The sequence below is a fragment of the Propithecus coquereli genome, unplaced genomic scaffold (assembly GCF_000956105.1).
Source record: "Propithecus coquereli isolate 6110/MARCELLA unplaced genomic scaffold, Pcoq_1.0 Scaffold195, whole genome shotgun sequence".
NCBI lineage: Eukaryota > Metazoa > Chordata > Mammalia > Primates > Indriidae > Propithecus > Propithecus coquereli.
The window spans coordinates 2649494-2651538 of NW_012144411.1; the positions used below are offsets into that span (position 1 = coordinate 2649494).

The 2045-nt window shown below is 41.9% G+C and overlaps 1 protein-coding gene across 1 annotated transcript in view; it reads right to left on the reverse strand.

The window, feature by feature from the left end:
• The window catches only part of SCLT1 (sodium channel and clathrin linker 1), a 214721-nt gene that overhangs the window by 153396 nt on the left and 59280 nt on the right, over positions 1 to 2045 (reverse strand). Inside the window, exon 5 of the mRNA XM_012643284.1 lies at positions 1847 to 1860. Within this exon, the coding sequence (XP_012498738.1) occupies positions 1847 to 1860 (14 nt within the window). The remainder of the gene's footprint in view (positions 1 to 1846; positions 1861 to 2045) is intronic.

Consider the following 2045-nt stretch of genomic DNA (forward strand, 5'->3'; position numbering starts at 1 on the left):
TCTTATTTGGTGTCCTCTAGGGTTCTCAGCTATGGGTGTTTATTTCCTTCCCTGGATTTGGGATATTTACAGTCATTATTTTTTTGAATAAGCTTTCCGGTCCTTTGTCTCTCTCTCTTCTCCTTTTTGAACTTCCATAATGTGTGTCTAGTCAGGTTAATTGTGTCCTGTAATTTCCTTAAACTTTCTTCACTGTTTTTCATTCTTCTTTTCTTTTTGCTCTTCTGAATTATTTCCATTGACCTGTCTTTGATTTCTCCAATCCTTTCTTCTCAATCTAGTCTGCACTGAACCCCCACAGTAAATTTTTCAGTTCAGTTATTGTGTCCTTCAGCTCTATGATTCGTTTGGTACTTTTTAATATTTTCCCTTTGTTGAAATTCTCACTTTGTTCATGCATTGTTCTTTTTTCCTTGGTGAGTACCTTCATGAGAGTTATTTTTAATTATCTAGCAGGTAAATCCTAACTCTTTTTCATTAGGGCTGGCTTCTGGAGATCTTGTTCCTTTGTTTGAAACATCTTTCGCTGTTTCTTCATTTTTCCTTGACTCTCTGTGTTGGTGTCTGTGCATTAGAGAAAGCAAGCACCTCTCTCAGTCTTCACAGACTAGCTTTACACAAGAGAACTCCATGAATCAGCCAGCCAGTGATTCGGGAAGCCTCTACCAACTTTTTCCCTCCCGAGAGAGAGACTGGCAGCTGCGGTTTCGTCTGCTTGCTCTGTGATGAGCTGGGTGGTAGGGTTCCCTGGCAGCTATCAGCCCGAGCTGCCATCTCTGTTCTACTGTAGGTGGCTAGACTGGTGGGCCCATCAGAGCTTCAAGACTGGTGAGACAAACCTCTTTGGAAAGCAATATGGAGATACTTCAAAGAGACACAAGTAGAACTACCATTTGATCCAGCAATCCCATTACCTGGCATCTACCCAAAAGAACAAAAGACATTCTATAAAAAAGACATCTGCATAGAATGTTTATGGCAGCACAATTCACAATTGCAAAGATGTGGAAACAACCCAAGTGCCCAACAATACATGAGTGAATTAATAAAATGTGGTATATGTATACTATGGAGTTCTACTCAGCCACAAAAAACAATGGTGATATAGCACCTCTTATATTATCCTGGATAGAGTTGGAACCCATTCTACTAAGTAAAGTATCCCAAGAATGGAAAAACAAGCACCACATGTACTCACCATCAAATTGGTATTAACTGATCAACACTTAAGTGTACATATAGTAGTAACATTCATCGGGTTAGGCAGATGGGAGGGGGGTCAAGAGGATGGGTATATACACACCTAATGGGTGCAGTGTGCGCTCTCTGGGGGATGGACAAGCTTGAAGCTCTGACTTGGGTGGGGCAAGGGCAATATACGTAACCTAAATATTTGTACTCCCGTAATATGCTGAAATAAAAAAAAAATTAAAAATAAAAAAGACTGGTGACACAGATGCTAGTTCTCTGGGAAGCTCCAGGAAAGTTGGGGTGCTGGATGCATGGATCAATGTTTTTCCTTCCTAAAGGGAAGCTGAGAGCTGAACAGTCATCCACACACTCTGTGCTGAGAAGGGCATAGGATCAATGGCACCTATCAGTCCAAACCAATGCCTCCATTTTCCCCTGGGTGGCTAGACTATGTCTGGTCTGTCAGAGCTCCAAGACTGGCAAGACAGGAGCCAGTTTTCTGGGGAGCTCCCTCAGAAAAGTTGGGGCCTTGGATGTACATACAAATCTCTTCCCTCCTCTGGGTGAAGCCAGAAGATAGAGGGTCTCTTTTTGATCATACAGCATTGCACCATGGGCAGGGTCTCTAGCAAGAGCTTGTCCCGAATCTCCATACTAGCTTTGGTGAGTCTGGTTTTACGATCTCCTGGGATGTGAGAACCTTTCAATTAGTTTCTGATTTCTCACAAAGGGAATTTGTCCATGAATTGTTGCCGAATTGGTATATTTATAAGGAGAAAGAGGGTCCAGGGTTTCCTACTCTGCCATGTTGCTCAAGTTGTATTGAAGAATATTTTATTTACTCATTACATACT